This window comes from Saccopteryx leptura, chromosome 3 (assembly GCF_036850995.1).
Source record: "Saccopteryx leptura isolate mSacLep1 chromosome 3, mSacLep1_pri_phased_curated, whole genome shotgun sequence".
NCBI lineage: Eukaryota > Metazoa > Chordata > Mammalia > Chiroptera > Emballonuridae > Saccopteryx > Saccopteryx leptura.
Genome location: NC_089505.1, coordinates 54,744,576 through 54,766,566, shown reverse-complemented (window position 1 = coordinate 54,766,566; position 21,991 = coordinate 54,744,576). Strand labels below are relative to the sequence as shown.

General features: G+C 47.8%; 1 protein-coding gene across 1 annotated transcript; it reads left to right on the top strand.

Moving 5' to 3' along the window:
• The first annotated feature begins 839 nt into the window (after nt 1–839).
• NR2E1 (nuclear receptor subfamily 2 group E member 1) lies at nt 840–21,006 on the top strand. Its single transcript, XM_066373531.1, has 9 exons — nt 840–1,558; nt 6,200–6,345; nt 9,934–10,021; nt 11,514–11,749; nt 13,058–13,204; nt 15,257–15,353; nt 15,741–15,890; nt 16,148–16,253; nt 20,083–21,006. The coding sequence occupies exons 1-9, from the start codon at nt 1,534–1,536 to the stop codon at nt 20,243–20,245; spliced, it is 1,158 nt and encodes a 385-aa protein (XP_066229628.1). The 5' UTR covers nt 840–1,533; the 3' UTR covers nt 20,246–21,006.
• The last annotated feature ends 985 nt before the right edge of the window (nt 21,007–21,991 follow it).

The window sequence follows — 21,991 nt, the reverse complement described above, 5'->3', positions numbered from 1 at the left end:
GGTCGCGGGGAGGTGGGGATACCGGAAGCGTGCTGAGGCGGGAAAGCTCTTCAGAATCCTTTGGCCTGGAGAGAGGAGCCAACAAAGCGAGCTGGGAGCAAGTTGCAGCTTTGCCTTCCAGCTGCTCCAATGCAGATAACGGAGGTGACCGGATCCGCGCCCTGTTTGGGACGGGCTTTGCTTTGGGAAAGGGCGGTACCCTCCACGTGGATGGTGCCCAAACGGACTGCTCCAGGCCGCAGAAACCCGAGCCTCCAGCAGACCCCAACTCCCCACACAGCGTCCTCAGCTGTAACTTTCCATAGAGAGCTGCAAATGAATAATTACTCAGCTCGGGCCAGATCCAAATTTTGCCCAATAGAAGCACGGGACCAAGAATGAACCAACTCACATGGCCACATCCGGGAGCACAATCATACTCAAATACACAGCCACCCAGTTTCTTCCACAAATTTGTCTGGCACTCTGGAGAGTAGGCGGAAAGCGTTTTTGAGAAAGCTCCATCTCTCCTCCCCTTCCCTCTTGCCATGAAATATAACAATTCATTTTTATTACAAGGGCAGCACGGTCCTCACCATCATGCACACACAGAGCCACGCTCCCATATTCACACTCGAACTCGTCAGCTCCGAGAGCGCCTGCATTTTCTTTGGGAGCCGCTTGGAGGTTCATTAATATCATTAGCATTTAACCCCCTCCCTCTTCCCATCTCCTCCCCGCACATGGCTGACGTCAGACCCCTCCAGGAGTTGGGGGAAAAGCTAAGTGGGCCAGGGACGCCCTATTCCCCTCCCCACGGCTGCCTGTCAGAGCGCTTCTGGAGGAGATATTACAGGGCACCCAGCCCGCAGCGACAGGCACAAAGTCACGGGTTAATGAACTTCGGGGACCCTACGCCGCTGCGAGCGCAGCTTTCCCCGGAAACCAGGACCTGGCCGCCTGCTCCTTCGGAAGACTTCCCAGCAATCTAGTTTTCCCATTAGGCGCTCGGGTTTGGGCAGCGCCGAGCCCATCTGCCCGAGACTGCAGTTGTGTTTTCCTTCTTTCCTTGTAAGACCAGCGGTCTGTAGAAATCCGCTCACACTCTGCATGCCTAATGTAGAAGGAGAAATTGAAGACTGAGAAACAGGAATGGGGAAAGAGAGTGATTTTGCCCTTTTTGCTCCGTAGGAAGACCATTTTCGTGTCTCCATCTCTGTCCTTCAAAACCCCTTTCTTGTTCTTTCTTCTTCGATCTGCCTGTCCGTCTCCTCATTTGTCTGTCCATACGTTTGTCCGTATTAAGCAACATTCCCAGCAGCTGCGGTTTTGCAAGATCCGGGAAGAAACTTAAGGATGTTTACATTTTCACTGTGGAACGAATTCTGAGCCCCTGGGAAGCAGCGCAGCGCGCGACCGACACCCACCTGTGCGACCCCGGAGCCTCACAGGCTGGAGGGCGGCTGGAGAGCAGTGGAACCCGGCGGCGAGGCGGGCGCTGTCGGCCGGGACGCAAGCAGCGCCCACCCACCGCTCCGCCCCGGGACCGCCAGCATGAGCAAGCCGGCCGGATCAACAAGTGGGTACCTTTGGGGCCGCCGCGGAGTTCAGCTGCGCAGCCGGGGCCGGCGGGAGGGCGGGCGGGCAGGTCTGGGACGTCCTGCCGGGAGCGCAGCGGCTCAGAACCCGGGAGAGCTATTCCATTAGTGTGTGTGCCTTGGTCCAGCTCTTTGTAGACTGTGAATCAGAGCGTTTTGTGGTGAGGGAAGAGCAATTTCGTTAACTCTGAATCTCCTATTTCTCCCTCTTTCTGATAAGGTGAGAAGGTGGTGACCCATGCGGCCAGCCCACCAGTCCCGGGAGTTCCCTCCACTGCGCCGCCAGGTGCGGGAGGAGGGGGCGTTGGGGGCGGGAGCTAGGCCGCAGCTCCAGGCGGCGGCACAATAACACGCTCGCTCAGAACTTCGAGCTCCGGCACGCAGAAGCAACTCTGCGAAAAGCGGATTTTGAATGGAATGCTTTGCACCCCGTTTCTAGCTATTTCAAATAATCCTGCAAACTGGGAAGCAGAAACAATTTAAAAAGTCACATTTTCCTTAATCCTAAATCCGAGTAGGTCATAACTGGGGAATTTAAAGTATGGCGAACCGCTGTAGCAAAGAGAGAACCAAATCGCTAATCCCAAGGACTTTTAGAGCGTGAGTTCGGCAGCAGCAGGCCCGTGCGGCCTGTGCCTTTCGCGCGCTTCTCTCCTTCAAACTTGCTTAGCTAGCAATGTCCCCCGGCCCGCCGAGCCGAGGCTGAGCTCCCGGCGCCCCTAGACGCCCCGGTGCCGGACTAAGGGGACGTGCGAGGGCCTTGGCGTGCACCGAGTTGGAGGAACCGAGGACGTGCAGGCCCAAGCCGGCGTCGGGCGGATTCGGCTGCAATGCTCGGATCCTCGGGGGCGTTTCAGTTCCCGCCTTTCGGCGGCATGGGGCTGCCGTGTCCAGGGTACAAGGCTGGGGCTGGCCGCTGCTGCAGCCCCCGGGCCTGGAGTTCTGCGCCATGGCTGTTTTCACCTGTAGCATTTTTGGCGAGTTGTGCTTTCCTCAAGACACCCTCCTCCCCTTCCTCGCCTTCATTGTCTTGAGTCTGAGAGTTGGCAGAGTCCGAGACACTCCTGAGAACTGATAGTAAAATCCCACTTCAATGGGAGGCAATTCTGCTTCCCCTCTCCCAGAAAAAAAATGTGGGGTTGTGTTTTCACTTTGTCTGATTGTTTTGGTTTGGGTGCTGCCACTTTAAAACTTAGAGTAAAATGAATGTGAACTAAAAGAGAAAAGAAGAAATATGTAGATCTAGGCAGAGGGAAGAGAGAAGGAACCTTAAAAGCGGCCCACAACATAGCCGGCACTTGAGGAGGAGACTGGTGTTTCTAGCTTCGGGCCTACGCTGGCCTGGCTGTTCGACTCTGGGGAGGGAGAACAGCTCGCTTTTTGTGGCCCATACTAATGCTCGCGAAGGCCTTTCCCAGGAGGCGCACTAAGAAATCTTTCCTGTTGCATTCCGAGCCTCATTGCAAAAACCCAAGCTTGGCAGATCTCCTGTTCCCTCGCTCTGTGACGAGCCCCCTCGCCTCCTTCCCTGGAAGTAAAGAGTCTCGGACTCTTGCACCCACTTGGGGTGCAGAACTGCCAAGTTTGGAGGGTGCGTGAAAGGTGAGGCCTTAGAGGCGAGAAAAGGGGCGGGTACGAAGCCGGTTCACGGGGGGCCAGCCCGCGTGCTGAGGACTGGGACGCGGAGGGACCCTCCAAGCTTTTAGAAAAACGGCAATGATGCATCGGGGAAACTTTGGAGCTTTCCAACTTCCCAAGAACCTGAGTTTGGCCTCGGAAGCCTGAGCCCCTGCGCCGGTCCAGCCGCCGCTGCTGAGGGTTCTGAGGCTCGAAGGACAGAAATCCTCGCCCGAGGCGCCGCAGCCGCCCGGCCCTCCCAGAGCGGTGGCGGCAGCCCTGCCCGAAACCCGCGGGCCACCGGCCCTGGTCCGCGAGGAGGTCGGCGCGCAGCGGGCCAGGTCAGGGCCGACCCGGGCCGCGAGGTCTGCAGCCCCCGCCTCGCTCGGCCTGGCGCTGCTGGAGAGCAGAGTGCTGTCAACCGGGAGCCCCGCCTGGGTGGTAACAAGACCCCGGCCAGTCACCCCTGCAGCCCAGACTAACTTCTTTCAACAGCCTCTGATGGTAATTACAGTAATCGAAGCTGCCATATATCTTTAGGCAATTATGACACACAAAAAGCCCCGAGGGGACCCCCTGGCGAGGGAAGTTAAGAACGGTTTTCCAGCTTCAGAAAACTCCTGCTCGCCTCACGTCGGAACTCGCTTGGTTTGTTAAATGAGGAGCTTTGCAACGGGGTCAACCAGTTTGTCTCGTGACCCCACGTCACCCTAACGTGGCTGGGCAGCGGACTCGGAGGCGCAGACCCGCTAGGCCCTGGGATTGTTGCTTCCCTTTCTTCTGCGCCCCCCCCCCCCGCCCCAGGCTGTGGCCGGTCTAATCTGCCCCAGTCTACCCAGAGGCAGGGCCGACCTGCAGCCTCGCGGCCCCGGGGGATGAAGTTCAAAGAGCCCCGCCCGCGGGGGCTGGGTCCTTCCTCCACCCCCTCGCGGTTCTCTGGAGAGAGTGTCCCTGTCCTCCGGTCTAGATAGGAAACCGGAAAAAGAAACGCCACCACTGCTCCTTCTGCGCGCTCATCTCGGCACGGTCAAAAGTGCCGAAGGGAAGAAGAGGACGACTGAGGCGATGGACCTCCACGTGCGGACCCAGCTCGGGCAAGAGGGTGTGTGTTATGCATACAAGGATGGTTGCAAATTCTGGAAACCAAATTCACTGCCTCCGAAGTGAGGGCGGTGCAGTAGTGCGCGAATCCCGCCCGGCCTGCTGGGTGGCCGTGAGTTCCCTCGGGCACAGTGACAGGCCCTAGGGGGTGAGGGACGAGACCCGCCGTGGCTCCCCCGCTGTCTCTCCAGCCCCTCCTCCCACCCTGCAGGAGAAGGGGCGCCCAGACAGTGGTCGCTGCGCGGCGCGCATCCCCAGCCAGCTTTTGTCGCCCTACGAATTCCCATGCTACTCTTTTTGACGGGTCACTGGTGGCTCTATAGGCAGGTGCTTCGGCAGGGTGGTAATTACCCCCGCCGAGCCTGGTGGTTACCGAACTCCCTCCCACCCGCGTCCGCCCCACCCCCTCCAGCCTGGTCTCCAGCCGCCATTTCTCCAAGGTTACCGCGCCGTGGTTCGCCCGCCCAGACGCCTCCGAATCCACCAGCAAGTTCCCACCTCCAAATTCTCAAGGGCTGTCCCCACGCTGCGCCCTTGCCACCTCTACTGCCCTTGCCCAGTCATTCTCACCCCTGACCCTTTTCACCCCAGCCTGAACGCTTGTGTGTGTGTGTGTGTGGGGGGGCAGCTGTCAACTTTCACCCAAGAGTGAGGCCACAGGGTCTAGACTGGCGGCCTCCGAGTTGGTAACGGGAGGAAAATTAAATGTTAAGAAGTTAATTATTATTAATGACCACTATTATTAAAGTGTTAATTAAGTTAACACTTTATTTAATTCTCTGTGGGAAGAAGGCTTTCTAAGTCTCTATAAACAAACCACTTCAGGCTGGTGGGACTCTTCTTTATTCATAGAGAAAAATAGTTCTCTCCCTACAGAATCTTCGAATATTATTCCCTCCCTTTCATTCCTTCAGGGTCCAAGGCCACCACGGGCTTGAGGGGATTTCAAGGAAAGTTCGCTTAAATCTGGCGACAGTGGAAACCAATGTGTGTGTGTGTGTGGGGGGGGGGGGGACAGAGAGAACAGTCAAATCCTTTAAAACATTAGCCTCGGACAACCGCGGAAAACAAGTAGGAAGAGACCCATAGAAGATCCAGTGGAAGGGGGCAAGTCTTTAAGGGAAAAGTTGGGGAATGAAAGGAGAGAGGTTCTGTCCGGTGCGAACCTACCAGGTAATCACACACTCCTCACTGTCCTCTGACTTGTCTAGCCCAATGCTAGTTATTGATACTTTGGGGAGAAATTTTTTTTTTCTGAAAAAAATAATTTCTCAAAAGCGTTCCATCAAGCATTTTTGAAAATAGGTAAAGCGAAAGTTGGGCAATTACTACCACCCTTAGTATCACTAATAATCCTAGTATTAGCATGACAATAATAATAATAATCCTGATAATAACAACAGCCCAGTAGCTCAGATAAACCTCGATTGCCTTCCAGCTGCCATCCCCGGTTCCAGCCATGTTTGTTTTTCTTCTCTTTCCTTTTAGATTTCAAGTTTGTCTCCTCGCGCGCTCACCAACAACTTTTCTCTGTTAAATGCAGGAGCGGGGGAGGGAGCTGCCCAACTTTCCGCCGAGCAGGAAGGCAGCGGCGGGCCGAGCTGCCGCCTCGCCTGCTGTAATCTTTTATTCCAAAATGGGTCTGGCGATTAGAGGAGACCCAAATACATGTAGCGGTGCATGAGTAATGCTCATTGTAGGAAACTGACACTTGCTCAAGGAAAAAAGTTTGGCTATAAAATCACTTCATTATTTGCTTTTACCGCAGCCTTGGTGCTAATCCCTTCAGAGGTCAGATTGCTTAGCATCTCTCTCTCCCTCGACCCTCTCCTCCCTGTCCTCCGCCCTCCTTTCCTTCTCGCCCTCCCCCACCCCCCTTTTCCCTGTCTTTTCTGCGATTTCAGGCCGCATTTTAGATATCCCCTGTAAAGTGTGTGGCGACCGCAGCTCGGGGAAACACTATGGAGTCTACGCCTGCGACGGCTGCTCGGGTTTTTTCAAACGGAGCATCCGAAGGAATAGGACGTATGTCTGCAAATCTGGAAACCAGGTACTTGGGCCAGGCTGCACTGCCCAGCTCCCCTTGGCGGCCTCCCCGGCTTTTGTTTGTGACCAATGACTCCTCTGAGATTCCAAGCTGCTCAGGAGAGACCAGACCTTGACCTCTGCCTTTCTCTCTACTGACTCAACTCTCAGAGGCCCTCTTCCTTGGGCGGGAGCGGGGGTAGGGGGGGCCGAGGGGGGACAGAGGAAGTGGGGAGGTAAGGAGGTAAGGGGCGACAGAGGAGTTCGCAGTAGGAAGTCTGAAATCTCAGCGTGCCCCCCCCCCCCCCTTCACACTTTTGATCCTCTGACAGATTTTGACACTGGGTAAGGCCCACACCCAGTGGCTATAAAGCGGAACCAGGGGACCTAAGGGACTTAGGAATCTAAACCTCAAGTGTAAGCAGGAGAAAGGGTGATGTTGTGCTGTCTGCCCACCGCACCCTCAGTCCTAGCAGCGCAGTGCCCAGGCCACTGCACTGCTGGCAGAAGTAAGAGGCACAGGGCATCCTAGCAGAGGTTGGAACTCACAGTGGTGGTTAGCCACTGGAACAGAGAGGACGTGCTCTGTGAGGGGCTGTGCCCTTTCAACCTCGGAGAGGTAGGGCTGTTCTGAATCTAGCTGAGTGCTGTTGGAGAAGGGCAGAGTGAACGGGAAGAGAAGATTCCCAAGGAAGGAGTAACTGGGACCTTCTCCCAGGTCCCACATCTCCTCTTTCTCTGCTTAGAAGATCTGCCTGGTTGGTTGTGTTTTGGTCTTGGGCAGGCAGATCTGTCTCACAGAAACAGAGGAGTCAGGGAACGAGCTGAGTGTGAGCCAAAACTTCCAGAAAGAGTAAATAGAATCCCCTGACTCATTTTCCAGCTCAGTGATAGGCTTATTTCCACCAAGGGGATCAGCCTTTTGGTCCCACACTCTGCCTTCTTAGCCAGACACCCAGACCCTCAGCACGGAGTCACCACCTTGACTCCCAAGAAGATCTTGGAGAGTGTGATAGAAGTCATCCTTTGGTAACCAAAATAGTAAAACATTTTCCCTAATTAATGTATAGGTATAAATATGATACACATTATACATCCACATATATTGTTTGGTTATAGTGAATTATTCTTTTTCTGAAGCCATGTCTGCTTATATCAGTTTCTGATAGATTTGGATTATCAACAAAAACAAGTAAACATCTGCATTTGGATAAGTTATTTGGAACTCTCCAGTCCTGTTAGTTGTTTAATTAGGTTCACAGCTCTGTATCGGTTTCTAGCTTCACCATATGGACACATCACATTATACACACATAAGACTGTATCCCAATTGCTCCCAGGAATATGAGGTTACTGTGAGTTTTCAGATTTGTGCAGGCTTCTATTTAAACTATCTTTTACTTTTTCTGCAAGGCATAGAATTGGGGAATCAAAATCTCAGATGTTATGCTTGATATTTTCAAAGCGGTTGCTATCAATCCATATTGAAGTCAGTCCAAGTATTTGTAAAGGAAGGATAATAGACTCATCAGGCTTGGTGGTCCTTTCCCTGCAAAGAGAATAAATGGACCAAGCAGAGACACTCATTTTTCCCTTTGGCTCCAGATATTTATATACATATGATCTGATTTGAAGAAACTCTTAAAAACTAATGAAGGCTTCCATTTTGTATTAACATGTTTATCACAATACTAGGTAAATAACATTTAATGATAGACATATGATTTCAGTTAATAATGAGTTTTTTTAAGCCTCTTTACATTGAACTGTTACACTGGCCAGCAAAGATATTCTAAATAACTCACTTAGGAACCAAAAATTATTTCTTTTCTTTTCTTTTAACATTGGATAAATAATATTCCAACTTATTATTAACAGCGATGAGGACATTTAGAAATTATTAAGAACCCCTGTCCTATCTTTATTTAAATAAATCAACATTTTAATCAGAGGGAAGACACAGAAAACTGTGTCTTCTAAGTGTAATTTTTTTCTAAGGGATATTTTAGAAAATGTACTTACTCCAACTTCAGTGTATATAAAACCTTGATAGTATGAAGCCAAATAAAAATACATTTACTTTCTGCTATTGCAAATCTAACAGTAGCAATTCATATGAGCACAAGAGACCAAACTCATGCATTTTCTGTGTACAAAGTATATATGTAGATATAATTCTTTATGTATCTGTTTGTGTTTCCTCAGTAAAAACACCTAACACTGAATGTTTCATAAGAAACCTTCTCTGTAAATTTCTTCCTTTCATGGCCAACATTTCCCTATAAAATTACATTAGGTAAAATATTTATTTTCTCATGTGTCTCCGGTAAATATTTCTATGGAAACAATTGCCTCATTTTTTAGTTATCATGCTAATATTCTCAGCCCATGTATCATTTTGTTGGACAGTTTATCACATTATCTTCCTGATCATATTTACATGGTGGGCTTTTCTAGATTTTGTTCAGGCCTTGGGCTCTTCCCTCCCCTCCTTTTCCTCAGTAGGCCCTGCCCTTCTTACCATGCTGTCTCCTGCCTCAACTTCTGGGAATGGTTGTGTGTCCATGTTTCGGCTACAACTCAGCTTTAAGACAACTTTCACTCTGCTGGTTATAAGAATGGCTTTCAGTGCAAAGGCAAGCATGAGAAAACTCAAGAGTAGCCTGACCAGGTGGTGGTGCAGTGAATAGAGCATTGGACTGGGACTTGGAGGACCCAGGTTCAAAACTCTGAGGTCGCCAGTTTGAGCGTGGGCTCATCTGGTTTGAGCAAGGTTCACCACCTTGAGCCCAAGTTCGCTGACTTGAGCAAGGGGTCACTCGGTCTGCTGTAACCCCCCCCCCCCAGTCAAGGCACATATGAGAAAGCAATCAATGAACAACTAAGGTGCCGCAACGAAGAATTGATTCTTCTCATCTCTCTCCCTTCTTGTCTGTCCCTATCTATCCATCTCTCTGACTCTCTCTCTCTGTCTTTGTCAAAGAAAGAAAGAAAGAAAGAAAGAAAGAAAGAAAGAAAGAAAGAAAAAAGAAAGAAAGAAAGAAAGAAAGACAAGAGTAAAGAATACATGGGAGAGATTTATCTGACAAATAAATGGGCTCACCCAGAAAGTGACAGAGAGAGGTAGACTAAGACCCACAACAGAAAGACAGCTGGCGGGAGGGGTCATGGCAGGGATCCTTCCAGGCAAGCCTGCTCTTTAAAAGAACATTGAGGTCTCCTAGGAGGCCAAGGTGCTGTCTTTGGTACTGAAAAATTCTCTCCCCAGCTTCACCACTTTCTCCACTGGAGGAAGTTCCCCTCGGGAGCTTCTCTTCCAAGCACTGCAGAGTCTGGCAAACCAGGGGCTATGACCCTTCACCTGCTTGGGGAAGGCTTTTCCTCTGTGCCCACTTTCACTGGGTCATGGGCTGGTCTTCTTAAAGTAGCCCCAGAACCCCAGCCCTTTCTCTATGTGCCCTGCTGGTGCCCCAGGACCTCGCTTTGCTGACCTAGGTGTAGGTGGAGGGGTCTGTTACCTCCTCCCCACCATCTTCCCCCACCCAGGGCTGGCTTTGCCCGGCTGAAGGCCTGAGGGGGGGGGGGTGCGCTGACATCATGCTCTCTGTTCCAGGGAGGCTGCCCCGTGGACAAGACACACAGAAACCAGTGCAGGGCATGTCGGCTCAAGAAGTGTTTGGAAGTCAACATGAACAAAGATGGTAATCAGTACATCTCTTTTGCTCTTCTAACGTTAATTAATAAGTAAATTACCTGTACAGAAAATACATAGCACTCCTTCCTGTGCATGCAAACCATCTCCGGAGCACTTCTTACTAGATGCTGGGAATTGGCCTCAGGCTTTCGGTCGGTCGTATGCTTCCTAATCTCTCAGCACAAGCCAACCCCCTCCTCCAGCTCCTAGAATTCCCTAAGGCAAGGCCCAAGCCCACAAAGGAAACCTGTGCTCCACAATCACCCCCAACAAGGCAGCGTTCTAGGGAACCCCACTCTGCTGGGACACATGCTATATTTCCTGCCTCGTATTTTAATTCCTCATTTCGCTCCCTCCGTTTACAACTTTTTGTGGCCACCTCCAAGCTCGTTAGCCTCCTGCAGGATCTCGTGGTCTGGATAGTCTTGGGGAAGAGAAGATCGTGGGGACACTAGAAAACGCGGTGTGGGGGCGGGGGGGTAGAGACAGGAATTTCCTCTACCCTGTTTGGAATTCAACAAGATTCCAAAATAGGGACCTCCGTTGTGGTGATCTGGGCTTTTCCAGGGCATTCTCTCGGTTCTACAGAGAAGGTTGGGTGATGCCTGTAGATGCCTCGGACACCCAACACCCAGAAAGCTCTTAAACACGTGCAGCAAGTACTAGGACTTGTGGATGCTGGCTAGTGGCCTGCCAAGGGCGCCCAGCTCCGAGCGAGGCCAGGTGGGGGTGGGCAATGGCCGGGAGAGAGCCAGGGGCCTCAGCACGAGGGGCAGAGTGGGCTGGCGGTGGAGCCCAGGTGGCGGCTCCCGGAGGCACAGCGCCCCTTGGGAAGAGCACTTTCCTCTCAGGCACAGGAAGCAGGAGGGAGCATCCAGCCAACTGAACTTGTGTGTTGACAAGTTGTCAAGCTAGGTGAGCAGAAGATTGCCCTGAATTAATTTGTTTAAAATGTTGGTGGTAGTTGTCACATCTCGCCTGCCTTCCTCCAGCGCACTCCGAGGCGGGCTCTCCCTTGTCCCTTCCCCCCGGGCCCCTGGGCTCAGGTCCTCTTGTCCGGCGGCCCCCGAGGGCGGAGGTGGGTGTGGCGGGAGCCGTCCCTCGGCCGAGCAGGGAAAGGTCTGTGCAGAGGGGTAGTTCTCCCTCTCTCTCTTGGTCGCGGACCAGGGTGCCTAGCTCCTTCCTCCCAGAGGGTCCTCGGGGTGCCTTGAGACCCCCACCGCGTGGGGAGGCGCCCCGGACGGACAGAGGCCACGCTTGGTCCTGCTTGAGGCAGGTCATCACCGGGACACCGGTGCCGGGCTCCCTGCCGCAGACAGCGGGGCCGCCGGACGCCCTCAGAGGCCCTGGGCTCCCCCCCCACCGGCCCTCTCCTGTCCCCTCCCGGGCGGCCTCGCCTGCTCGGACGTGGCGCGTGGCGCGTGGCGCGTGGCCCCGCAGCACAGCCGCGGCCGAGCGTCGCTGAGACTCTGACCCCGGGCGTGTGTCTGTGTCCGCAGCCGTGCAGCACGAGCGGGGGCCTCGGACGTCCACCATCCGCAAGCAGGTGGCCCTCTACTTCCGCGGACACAAGGAGGAGAACGGGGCGGTCGCGCACTTCCCCTCGGCCGCGCTGCCCGCGCCGGCCTTCTTCACGGCGGTCACGCAGCTGGAGCCGCACGGCCTGGAGCTGGCCGCCGTGGCCGCCACCCCCGAGCGGCAGACCCTCGTGAGCCTGGCGCAGCCCACACCCAAGGTCAGCGGCCCGGCCGGGGCCCCGCGCCGCGTGAGGGAGGAGAGGGGCCCCGGCGCCCGTCCCTTCTCAGCTGGGACAGGTTCGAGCAGATGGGAAGACTTGGCGGGGCACTGGCTCCTGGGCTCTTCCCCGCTGAGCCAAGGTTGCTCAAACTGTAGCAGGCAGTGAAGTCACTCTCTCAGCTGCTACAGATGTGGACTTCAGGGCCCGATCTCCAGGGAACCCCTGTCACTAGGTGGATGCTGGGCCAGGGAGGGGGCCTGCCCCTCTGGAAAGCGCCCTGGCCTGGAGCCCTGTCTGACCCGAGAGGGCGCCTAGGCACGGCCTGGAGGCCGAAGAGCAGACGCTGGTTGTGAGAAGGAAGGAGTTGCTTCCAAAGCTGGCAGAAAAGCCCCCGAGTTGCAAATCTGAGGGGCTTATTATCTTGGGCAAAACTGTGGGTCCCTAACAGGCAAGAGGGGAATTTGGCACTCACCCAGTCCAGGCGGCTTGAGGAGTCTAGCTCTATTTCCCACTCTCCCCTCACTCTCTTCTGAGCCACATGGACTGACACCAGGATGGAGCCTCTACTGAAGGCCCACAGCCAGAACTATCTCAAAGGCTGCCACCTAGGGACTACCCTTCAGGCTTCCAGCTGGTGCTTACCCAGAGCCCCCACTCAGGGCCAAGAAGGGCTCCGGATCTCTCTCTGAGAGGGCCAGCTGCAGCCCCACACGGCAGGGAAGCCGAACACCTGGGCACACATGCATGCACAATATTTAATACTGCTTCCTTACCCTTGATATGTATAATAAGCTTGGGAAAGTAGTGTTATGAATATGTTGTCAGTTATGAATGGGGATGCTCTGTGAATGATTAAGATGTCTAATTAAAATATTTCCATAATATACTAATCCTTTCTAAAAATACTCATATGCATATTTGTGTTTGGGATGCCTATTAATTTATACTTTTTTCACATCTATTTTTATTTACACAAATGCGAGCAGCTCTTGTCTAAATTGGGAAGCAGGCCTAGCACTTGGCTCAGCTCAAAGAAAATTTGCTACAGGGGATAGAAAAGCTAGATGCCCCTCTGGAAGGAACAGGCTCACAAAGAGTGGAAATGGGTCTCTCCCAACAATTTCCCCAAATCTATAGATAGAGATGTCTGGTTTTTATCCTCCTGTGTGTGACAACTGCCCATTTAAGCAGAACATCCAAGTTTCTTTCTCTTTCCCTGTTCTAAGTGAAAAAAATTTAAAAGTTGGCTCTTCTTGCAAAGCTGTGGTTTCCTCACTCCCTGGTGTCTGTTTCTTCCCCACCCAGTACCCCCATGAAGTGAATGGGACCCCAATGTATCTCTATGAAGTGGCTACAGAGTCAGTGTGTGAATCAGCTGCCAGGCTTCTGTTTATGAGCATCAAGTGGGCTAAGAGTGTACCTGCTTTCTCCACCCTGTCTTTGCAAGACCAGGTATGACCAAGGGGGCTCTGAGGTCATGAGGAAAGAAAGTTGGGAAGAAGCAATAGGAGTCGGCCTTATAAAACTGTAGATTACCTGAATAAATTACCAAAATCAGGCATCAGTTAGTTCTTAATAGCGATGAAGAAATTTTTTACTAGCATCTTTCTATAGGTTCAAAATATCTAGCTATGAAATCCTTACTAAGAAATGTAATTAGGTTATTTCAGGAAAGTTGGATCTAGTCTATGAAAAAGAGACAAACAAGAATATTATTTTCTTTTAGTTTAATTGAAACATCAGATTTAATCACAAATTTCTAATGATTTTTAAAATTGTTAATAAAACAATGCTTCCTTGAGAACATCAGAACTGAGAGAAATAGAGTATTCGACTGTAAGATTTTTGGAACTAGTCTCATTATTCTATATTCACAGCTTTCTATCTTCCAGTGTGTTACAGTTTTGGCCACTAATTTATCAGCATGTAGGATTGAAAGGTATATTGCACATGTCCTGCAAGCTAAGTTCTCCCTTGATGCTTTAAGTGCTTTCAGAGATTTTGTTAACAAATAGGTATGGTGCATAATTCTGTGGTTGTAAATGACATTCTGAGGCAGTAAAAGTTTGTGCTGCTAAAAACTGCATTGTGCCAAAGCCTAGAAATTTTGTTGTTAAGAGCATCAGAAGTGGCCTCTGCCAGAATTTTTCTAAACCTAAGGGAATGGAAGAAAATGCAGTGTTCACAATCACTGGCTGTTACTAGTACATTCATGGGACTTAATGACAAATTTCCCAAAAGGCTAATAAGTACTTCTGAAAGCAAAGGATTTATTTCTTTAATTCATTTTATACCTAATTAAAGCATAATAGTGCCCCTTAATATGAAGTACTGTTTCCTACAGAGAGACCTGGCAACGTGCTAAAAACATCTAATCTCCTAGCATGGAATGTTCTTTTTTTCATGACCTGGACTTGCACACGTGGCCAGAATTAGATACTGTTTACCTTGCATTTAAAAATTATTCTTTATTTGTACTTAATGTAGTAAAACTAAAAATAAAGCATTTTGAGAATTAAACCTTTTGATTTTGGTTACAAGCCTCTACAGTTTAGCTCTTAGCTTCCAAAAGGAAATCCTTTCACATAGTCATTCAGAATCGGCTAGATTTTTATAGATTGTTTTTTAAAACCATATTTTTCAAGATGGTTAGGTTCTATCTTTGACCAGGTTTACTGGATGGGTGTAACCATTTGCTGTGTGTGTGTGTGTGTGTGTGTGTGTGTTTGAAATTGGCCATTTTTTCTCAAAACAAGTATTTGTAGACTCTTTAATTCAAACAAAATTTATTTATTGTATGCCACTCAGCCCTAGCAAACTTCAGTTAAGTAGAATCCAATATACTCATTTAGAAAAGGAGCCATATTTTCATTTTAAATATTCAGTAGCCCATTTTATTAGAATGAAAATGACAAGCACCTTGATGCTGTCCACTTATGAGTCTCAGAAAAATCAGGCAGTGAGAGGAGGTAAACTCAGCAAAACCCAATTAACATAATTACACCCTGATTTCCCTGCATGCCTCTTGGGAATTAGTGATATATATCTCTTTCTCTCTCCCTCTCCCAGCCCAGCCCCCTACACCAACCAGGAAGATGGGGGCCCAGATGGGCAAGCTCAGTCTGGAGCCCTCAACCCTGATAATAGCAGCATTTTATGAGGGGAACCCACCTGCTGAGCTGCTGGTGGCATTTCATTGATCCTGGGTCTCTGGGAGAAGTTTCTATGTGGTCAGGAATAAATGTATAGGAGGACCAGAAGGGTAAACCCTCTCCCAAGGGAATCAAATTTGGGAGATTAGAATGGCTGACTCTCAAATGCATGAGCTTATCTATAGGCACCTTTTCAAAAAGGAAAACAAGGGAAAGCTAGAATATTCAGAGGAAAAATTACCAAGACAGGCATTTAAAACACTTTTTAAAATAATGGAAATTTACATACTGAAATTATTTATAAATTTATAAATTACACACTATATTATATTATACGTCTATTGTATGACAGCTGATGCTTTTGGAAGATGCTTGGAGAGAACTGTTTGTTCTAGGAATAGCACAATGGGCCATTCCGGTTGATGCTAACACTCTACTGGCTGTATCTGGTAAGAATTGCACAATTTAATGACTTTGTTGTAGAAATTACCATAAAAATACATTACTGAAAAAAGAACAACATGTAAAGAATAACAAATTCCTGCTGAACAATAGAGTATACCTGTCATTTATAAATCTATATTTAAATGCAAATAATGTTGTTTTGTTGTATTCATGACTGCTTGCATTGTTATTTAAATGCAAATTACTGTGTTTGTTATCATCCAAGAGAAGATTTTATATTAACTTTCATACAATATAGCCAGTTTACATGGAATCAGATATCTTAGAGTGACAATTGAATAGCTATTGATATGCAGGATTTTGTCAAAAATCAATATTAAATTATGAAAATGCCTTCATATTACAGCATTTATTCCATATTTTTATTCTAGGCATGAATGGTGACAACACAGATTCCCAGAAGCTGAACAAGATCATATCTGAAATCCAGGCTTTGCAAGAGGTGGTGGCTCGGTTTAGACAACTCCGGTTAGATGCTACTGAATTTGCCTGTCTAAAATGCATTGTCACTTTCAAAGCTGGTAAGCAAACACAAACCCCTCTCTCTTCTCCTTCCCCAATTATGCAACTGCACTATTTCAGCCACTCCAAAGTCCAGATATTCTGCATTACAAAAAGAAGTGATAGCTTTCAAGGGAGCTGAGACTCTTAGTCTGGTCCCGTTTTGATAGCTGTGGGCACTGTATGTTCTCCTGTTGGCTCTCCACTCCCAGAGAGGCGCTTTCCCCATCGACATGTCCTGTGCTATCTATCACGGTTTCCTGGTCTTCATTTCTAGTTCCTACACACAGTGGTTCTGAACTGAGAAGTTTCCGGAATGCTGCTGCCATTGCAGCTCTTCAAGATGAGGCTCAGCTAACTCTCAACAGCTACATTCATACCAGGTGACTCTTGTTTGCCTTGAACATGTCCTTAAGAAAACTGATTCCATTGTGAATATGTGAGCAGGGGGTAATAAGCCATTTCAAACATTGTGACTAGTTATTCTTTTGCTAGCCAGTTAATTTACTTAGAATTTATGTCCTCACCTATGTCACAAGGGGGGGGGGGCGGTGAGAGGAGCAAATCAAATTAGATGATCAATTAGATTGTCAGATGCCTTACAGCTGACCTCGTTGTACAAGTTGATCTGACAAAATAGTTGAACATATTTGTATGAATGGACCCAAATGTTGGAAAGATAAAAAATGAAGGCTGTTATAGTTGATATTGTAGAGAGTAATGAAATCATCCTTTAAAAAAGGCAAGTGCCTTTCTTTGGATGCCATTCCCAAATACCTGGACCAGAGAACTTTCTAGAGAGGCCATCTTTACCCTCACCACAACTACTGATTGGTCACTGTTGAATTACTTGGAGTCACAGCACCCTCCAGGTATGTCTGGCCAAGCAGGGTCCATTGGCCATGGCTGTTCTGGTCTATTTGTAGAAATTCTCAGCCACTTGGGCTTCAGCAATCTTCCTGACCCACCAATAGGCAAGTTCACCAGGAGGTATAGACTTTCTGTTTCCATTTTCAGAAGGAAAAAGCAAGGCTTTCAAGAGCTGTGGAAACTTTCTAGGGCTATGGTGGACCTGAGGTTAGAATAGAGTTGCTATTCTTGTTTATTCTCTAGGTTGGTCTTAAAGGGAAGCCCATGGAAGCCTGTCTCTATCATCTTAATATCACCACAAACACTGTGCTGGAATAACTAAATCAGATGAATAAAGGCTGTTAATGCCTCCCTTATGTGAGGGGTCAGAGAGCCCCTGAGTCAACTGAATCCATTTGGAGTAATACCACTTCTGCTAGGATCTCCTATTTTAAAATTTTTATTTTTTATTACAAATCCTCTTTTGAATACTATTGAATAAAATTGTTCCCTGTCCATGGAATATCACTGAAACTGTTTTGTGTGATAGTACAACGTGTATATGTTTTTCCAAGTTAAAATGCCATGTTTTTTAAATGTAAAATCCACATTAAATCTCAGTATTTATATAATAGGCAGTAAATATTTGTTCAAAACTGTAAAATGACAGAATACAGAATTTCCCCACTAAAAACTAATTTATAAATTAGAACTGACCTTCGACATGTAGAGCCACTAAAGCAGTGGTTCTCAACCTGTGGGTCGCGACCCTGGCGGGGGTCAAATGACCAAAACACAGGGGTCGCCTAAAGCCATCCAGCCTTCGCTGAGTACTGGCTCTATGCAGGGCAGCTGGTGACTGTTGGGGGACACCAGGGACAAGACACAGCCCCTTATTGTTGTATGAAGCCGATAGAAGTATTACTCCCACTCAGACGGGAGAAGAGAGAAAAGCAAAGTGGGGAGTGGGAGAGACACATTCTAGGTGGAGGAGGCAGAGTGAGGGAACATCTGGAAAGGGTGGCTGGTAGGGGAGCCAACACACATGTGGGTGTCCACAAGTGGCAGGGAGAAGGGGTGCCCACTGGAGCCAGTAGGGGGGGCAGGTAAGGTGCTGTGGGAGGTGCCAGACAGGTGACTGAAGAGAATCTGAGAGAGCCTGAGAGAATTAAACCACAAATTAACCAAGGGCTACTACAGAGAAACAGCAGGTGTACTACTTCTCCCCCACTGTAAACAAGGAAATGACGCTTGGAAGGAACCCATCTTTGTAGCACGGAATTCTTGTTTCATGGTATCTGCTACCGCTGTAATTTAATATTAAGATCTAGACTCATGCATGTGACAAAACTGACTATGCCTTATTTCTTAGCTCCTTCAAATCAGAGAACATCCTCTTTTAGCACTTTCCTGTCTAGAAAATTAAAATCTGAGATTGAAATAAAAGTTAACATAGAAAATTGAACTAATTGTCCATTAATTGTTAACTTTGCAAACTGAGCTCATTGTCACAGCTCTGTAAGCTATTTCTCTGATTATGTGTGATATAAGGAGAAGGCTGGGAACTGATGTTGCATACAAAGCATATGTTATAGTTGAAGATCAAATATGTGGATCTCTGACAGACTCACAACATTTATACCTGAGCGAAAACTTCCAGTTATTTTTGCTAATGGATGAAACCAGGGGCATAGCTAGTCTAAAATAATAATTTTGAGTAAAGACACACACTCACTCTATGTCTCTTTCTCTCTCTCTCTCTCTCTCTCTACACACACACACACACACACACACACACACACACACACACACAAAACACTTATTATTTCTCAGTAGTACCATACTTCATATGTAATAGACAATTCTTGTTGACTGATGAACCAGCCCCTTCTTAACTAGAGAATAAAAGAAGTGGGTGAGAAGGTGAATGGATTATTTATTTACAGAAAACCAAGAGTTAATTGTCTATGGATTCTCCCAAACCTATCTTTTTGTTAAGTAATCATTTCCCACAGTGGTTTCTCACCGGGGGAACCTGCTGACACATTAGGTCAATCTGCAGACAGGATCTAGGCAGCCGCCATGTCCTACCTGCTGCGGGGCTGGTTCTTTCCTCTGCCTGGTCCTGGGAAAGGAGGCAGAGCTAGTGAAGAGAGTGAGGGGCCAAGGTGAAAGGGAGATGTGGTGGGGTCTTGGGATTTTGTTCCAGGAAACAAAGGAGATCCTTTTAGCAAGGAAAGCAAGTGGTGGGATTCAAGCTTAAGCATCCTTACCACGTTGTTAAATGTGGTGGGTGATCCCCGTCCACCGGGGCTCATGATGTTGGGCAGTGGAAGTGTCAAACGAGCTAGTCAGAGGCCCAGAGTGAATTATCATACTCATATCAGGTTAAGGAGAGGGACCCTATGTGCTCAAAGCCAGGAAGACCAGTGAGAAAGTTGCTGCCCTGGACCCTGTTTGCAGGGTGGAGTTATTGGGCAATTGAGCTCAGTGCTCAGCTATCTCCTGTGAAGGAATTTTTATATCAATCTGTTTCTAGCACCTTGTGGCTATTGGTTGAGCTTGGCTCACTCACAGATATGTGACCCCAGACCTCAGTCTTTTAGACAGTTTGTTTCTGTGGAGGAGGCTTCCCTGTGAAGTGTATGTACCTGATCCCAAGCCATTGACTGAAGACGTGTCAGGGCTGCCACGAGGAGGCGGCGTACAGGCATCTGAAGGCAGTAGAAATTTGAACTTGCACATCTGAGCACAGATGTATGTTGGACATTAAGAGATGAAATTGTTAAGCAATTTCTCACATCTTTAATTATGTGTCAATTTCATTGACATGAAAGTTGGGTGGCACTGCCACCCAACAGAACTTAGTCTTTAATTTGCAGTGTAATAAGGATGGAATTATTCCTGAAACTAAGTGTAATGCCTGAATAATAATTTAAAGAATTTCTTAGAAGAGGAATCCATTTTAGTTGAGGAAAATTGCCTTGCAAAAGAAGGAGCTGAAAACCAGGAGGCAGATATCACCGCTCGCTGCTGCACCCACAGCCTTATGTTTGTTATTTAGCCGGAACTTGGTACCATGTTTCTTATTTTTCTTTCTGTCCAAACAAAATACAACTCCTTTGCTAATGCTGAGATAGTCACCATGGGATTTTGACACCAATTATGTTCTCTAGGCCTGGATTAGTCCACCTGCAAAACAAGGACAGTAGGACCAGCCTGGGATTCTGCTGCAGGGATAGTGTGTTATTAAAGAGGCCCAAGCAGAAACGTGTGCAGGAGATGGTTGTATGTTCAAGTATAAGATACTAATTCCCAGTAGTAATGGATCTGACCTTGCTCTCACGGCTTCTCCTATTCCAGATATCCCACTCAGCCCTGTCGCTTTGGAAAACTTCTGCTGCTTTTGCCAGCTTTACGTTCTATTAGCCCGTCAACCATAGAAGAAGTGTTTTTCAAAAAAACCATCGGCAACGTGCCAATTACAAGACTGCTTTCAGACATGTACAAATCCAGTGATATCTAAGCTCTTCCAGTCCCCACTTTTCAGTATGGGACAGTCTCTGATGAACATCTACCCATGGAGAACAAGCCTCAACTAACAAACCCTTCAGGAAGCATATGTCTAGGGGGTGTGGAACCTTCAGGAAAAAGCGTCCATTGACACAAAACAGTTACAGTAGCTTTGACCTGCTGCCTTACCCAGGGTAGGGCAGCCCGGAAGGAAAGGGGGCGTAGCAGGACTGCCTGAGCAGAGAACTCTCTGCTACCATGCCATGGGAGGGACCGGACTGAGGGTTGCCATGGGCCATGCCTCTCACCTGGAAGACCTGTCTGAACAGTCAGGCGCTGAATCACAAGTAGAACTTTCTTTTCCTTTTTAGCATATAAAGTTGGGTAACCAAATATAGCTCTGAGTATAACACTATGCAGCAGCCTTGAGAACTGTCTTGTGATGGAGAATTTATTTTTAAAACTATGGTTAGGTTTAGGTCAAAGGTTTTATCAGAAGTTTCCCTTCTATTGGAATATATCATTAAGTGGCCTTCAGAACTGAGTTAATACATAAAAGGTAGCTTATACTGCGAGATTTGCTTTTTCTCTATTTCCTTTCCTTTCTCTTTCTTTCGTCCTTTTTTTTTTTTCTTTTTATATACCATAGGCCAGGCAACCTTGTCAAAGGAATTGGTGGACAAAAATGAAATTCTCACCAGAAAAAAAAAAAAAGACAAGAAAAGGAACTATCACTAGGACTTCAGGTTGAATAACATCTCAAAAACAGAAGAGCTTTTACTAAAAGAACCGACGTTGAGGGAGGAAGAATAAAAACAGCAAAACCAAATAAAGTGGAGGTGAGTGAGAATGAGGCAGATTGCTGTCCCATTAAAATAGTGCTGAAACCAAAGGCAATGAGGGTCCCACACTGGTGTCTTAGTGAGTCACATCAGACAGGAAACGAACACGGACGTGGTGGCGAAAGGAACTTTCAAGGAAATGAGCACTAAAAGGTTTCTCCATTGACCCACTGCTAACAGCCCGAGACTCTTCAATGCCTTTCAGAAAACTGATTTCTAGTAAAACCTTGAATGTGTGCACATGTACACACACACCATTCTATATTATAAGCTGCTCCTTTGGTATGAAGCTATACTTATGGAAATGTAGAAACAAACATTTTAAAATAGCTGCTGTACTTTTCACATTTTTATTTAGTAGGTTCTAGCACTGAGGAAAAATATTCAGCACTTGGACTATCATAGGTTGAGTAAAACTTTTCTGTACAAAGTGAATTAACTGATTTGTGAAATTAAAAGGTTGTACTCATTGTATTTACAAAGAATAAAAATATATTGAATCTAAATGAGCTTGAACTCTGCCTGGTTCATTAACCTCCTTCCCTGGCTGGTTCTCACCCACCAGATACAAGGTGGTGGCAGCAGCTGGTATAGAAACTAAAGCTCAGAGCACTCCAGCCCGGAGAACTGAACTACAAAGGCAATTTCCTTTTTACAGTGAATCCCATTTGTAAAATGATGAATAAAGAAATAAAACATAAGATGTCATTCTCTGCAGCTCTCAAATGTAATTGCATCTGTTAGAAAAATTGCTGTGTGAGGAAGAAAAAAGGACGATTAACAGTCTTCATTCATTTACTCCTCTGCTTCTAACTCTCTTGCTAAATGTCAATCCTGACCAGGAACTTAAAATCATTTAATGGTCAAAATGATGAAGTGTGAAGAATTTTATTGGGGTGTAAGTTGTGGAAGGAGCA

Coding starts and splice junctions, on each gene's coding strand:
- NR2E1 (XM_066373531.1), top strand. CDS start 1,534: ATGAGCAAGCCGGCCGGATCAACAA. Junction 6,346..9,933: donor TCTGCAAATCTGGAAACCAG/GTACTTGGGCCA, acceptor TCTCTGTTCCAG/GGAGGCTGCCCCGTGGACAA. Junction 15,891..16,147: donor CATTGTCACTTTCAAAGCTG/GTAAGCAAACAC, acceptor CTTCATTTCTAG/TTCCTACACACAGTGGTTCT.